Source organism: Rana temporaria, chromosome 5, assembly GCF_905171775.1.
Source record: "Rana temporaria chromosome 5, aRanTem1.1, whole genome shotgun sequence".
NCBI classification, from domain to species: domain Eukaryota; kingdom Metazoa; phylum Chordata; class Amphibia; order Anura; family Ranidae; genus Rana; species Rana temporaria.
The window spans coordinates 416,487,424-416,490,493 of record NC_053493.1 but is presented as its reverse complement, the minus strand read 5'-3'; the positions used below and the strand labels follow the sequence as shown (position 1 = coordinate 416,490,493).

General features: G+C 42.0%; 1 protein-coding gene across 1 annotated transcript; it reads left to right on the top strand.

Annotated features, from left to right (window-relative positions):
* The first annotated feature begins 240 nt into the window (after positions 1-240).
* On the top strand, positions 241-2,466 carry LOC120941645 (E3 ubiquitin/ISG15 ligase TRIM25-like). Its single transcript, XM_040355174.1, has one exon. It carries the CDS (start codon positions 381-383, stop codon positions 1,980-1,982), a length of 1,602 nt encoding a protein of 533 aa, XP_040211108.1. The 5' UTR covers positions 241-380; the 3' UTR covers positions 1,983-2,466.
* Positions 2,467-3,070: the final 604 nt, after the last annotated feature.

Here is a 3,070-nt window from a genome sequence, read left to right as displayed (position 1 = left end):
CCGGTTTCGGCCTTTAAAAACGTGTGTTTAGCACAGTTTGCATCGCCGTCTCGTACTCTGAAATTTTTTTCTTTTACACAAAACATGTCAACATGTAACCAGTTAATAGAACGGCATTTACTTGCTCATTGTTCTGTTTTGTGTGACGTTCTCTTTCAAAAGATGCAAACAAGTCCAACAGTCACTTCAGCACGTGACCAGAACACTCCCATGTATGAAAATACCACTTCATCTTGTAGACATGCACTTTGTTCATACTTGCCGCAGATATCAGTTGCAAAACAAGATCAGCCCCTCCCTGTGCTGAGAAATGTGAGTTGCGTCCTCTGGTTTATGAGAGTCGGAGATTTTAGTTTAATTTCTCTCTTCTGCTGTCAGAAATGGCGTCTGCTGATCTGAGACAGGAGCTGGACTGTTCCATCTGCCTGGAAATGTATACAGATCCTGTAATGCTGAGCTGTGGACACAACTTCTGCCAGGTCTGTATTGATCGTGTGTTGGATACACAGGAGGGGTCTGGAGATTTTTCCTGTCCTCGGTGCAGGAAAAGATCTAGGAGTCGTCCCACACTGCAGAGGAACATAACATTGTGTAACATAGTGGAGACTTTACGATCTACTCATCCAGATCAGAAGGAGACTGGAATCTTCTGTACTTACTGTATTCACTCTCCTGTACCTGCTGTTAAATCCTGTCTGATGTGTGAAGCTTCTCTATGTAATGATCACCTGAGAGTCCACAGCAAGGCACCAGAACATGTCCTAACTGATCCCACCACTTCCATGGAGAACAGAAAATGCTCCATCCATAGAGAACTTCTTAAATATTACTGCACTGAGGACTCTGCCTGTATCTGTGTGACCTGCAGTTTGGCCGGAGAACACCGGGGACACAAGGTGGAGACTCTGGATGAGGCCTCTGAAAATAAAAAACAGAAACTGAGAAATGTTCTGCAGAAACTGATTGCTAATAGAATGGAGATTGAACAAAGAGTTCAGAGTCTGCAGGAACTTAAGGGAAAGGTACAAGAAAAATCAGCTGGTCTAACAGAGGGAGTCACTGCCCTGTTCATAGAGCTCAGGAGACATCTGGAGGACCTGGAGAAGAGAGTCCGGAGGAACATCTCCAGCCAGGAAGAGCGGATTTTCCTCTCATTGTCTGATTTGATTGTTCAGCTGGAAATAAAGAAGGAGGATCTGTCCAGGAAGATGGAGGACATTGAGGAGCTGTGTAACATGACTGACCCACTGACTGTCCTACAGGAATCAGACACAGGGGACTTGTGTGATATTGAGGAGGGAGATAATGAGGACAGAGAGAGACATGATAGACTCCTCCATGATGGAGGGGATCTGGATGTGTCTGGAATCTCACACACATTACACACAGGGTTATCTGATATTATAAAAGGGGTAAATGTATTCTTCAATATACAGGAAGCTTCAGACATATTACTGGATGTGAACACAGCTCAGAATAATCTACAGATATCAGATGACATGAAAACTGTATCCTGGTCAGATATAAAGCAGAATCATCTAGAAACACCGGAGAGATTTCAGAGGTGTTCCCAGGTATTAAGCAGTCAGAGATTTTCCTCGGGGCGACATTACTGGGAAGTGGATGTCAGTGAGTCGGAACATTGCAGAGTCGGGATGTGTTATCCCAGTATAGAGAGGAGAGGAGGCGTGCAGTCACTGATTGGAAATAATGACAAGTCCTGGGGTTTGTTCAGGTATATTGGTGAGTGTTCTCTGAGACATGACAATGAAGAGATCCAGTTATCTCCCAATCTCTCCAGTAACAGAGTCAGGATCTATGTGGATTATGAGGCCGGGCAGCTGTCCTTTTATGATCTGTGTGACCCGATCAGACACCTCCACACCTTCACCACCACCTTCACTGAGCCCCTCCATGCTGTGTTGGCTGTAAGAAAAGGTTGTATAAAGATCTCTGGGAGGGTTGGGAGATTTTTACTTTGATCATATTACAGAAAATCTGAACTGAATCTCATGAAGTCTGGTGAGAAATGTTACCAGTTTGTACAGATAACATATTTCTTCAATTTGGTGGATCTGGAAGATCTCAGCACAGGAGAGTATCCTCCATCACGTCCACAACCGATAAGACAGGGGAGGGGATTGGGGGTTTAGTTATACAATCCTGTGTGTACAATCTCCTTTTAGATCTACCATCAGCTGTGTAGTATTTCTACCTGCCTGATTTTAACTAAATCTAATTTTTACTTGACACTACATATTTTTGGTAAAGCTAAAGGAGATTTGGTAGTGTGTGGTCAGCTTTAGATTTGCCAAAAATAAAGGATACACATTATCTGTTCACATTGTATCCAGGAAAGTACTGGCACTACGTAGCTGATAGTAGATCTAAAACAGATTGTACAATCAGATTGTATGGTCAACTTTAATGCCGCGTACACACCATCACTTTTTGCGATGGAAAAAAACCAACATTTTTAAAAACGTCATTTAAAATGACCATGTGTGGGAAAACGTTGTTTTATGTCTTCTGAAAAACGACAAAAAAAAAATTCGAACATGCTTCAATTTTTTGTGTCGTTTTTCAAAACGTCGTTTTTGGTGTCATTTAAAATGATAGTGTGTGGGCAAAACAACGTTTTTAAATCCGCGCCTGCTCAGAAGCAAGTTATGAAGCGAGCTTGAATGGAACAGAGTGCCGTCGTACGTGCTGAACGTAACCGCGCTTTGCTAGAGCATTTTGAAAAAACTATGGTGTGTATGCTACGTCGTTTTTTAAAATGAAGTTTCAAAAACGTCGTTTTTTTCTATCACAAAAAACGACCGTCTGTACGCGGCATAAGGGTTATGTTAGGTTAGGGGTTAAGGTTAAATTTAAGGAGTCATTATATTTGAGGAACATTAAATGTTATCACACTAGGGTAGCCTTGCGCTCTTTCCTTTTTATATATTATATTTGGGGAACAAGGTGTTAAATATTTTGAGTGTTTAAAGTATAACTAAAATTTTGGAACATGTGGGAAGGAATTAGAGCCCCTGTCAGATTTTTATTGTCTGTCCCCCGTTAGGGA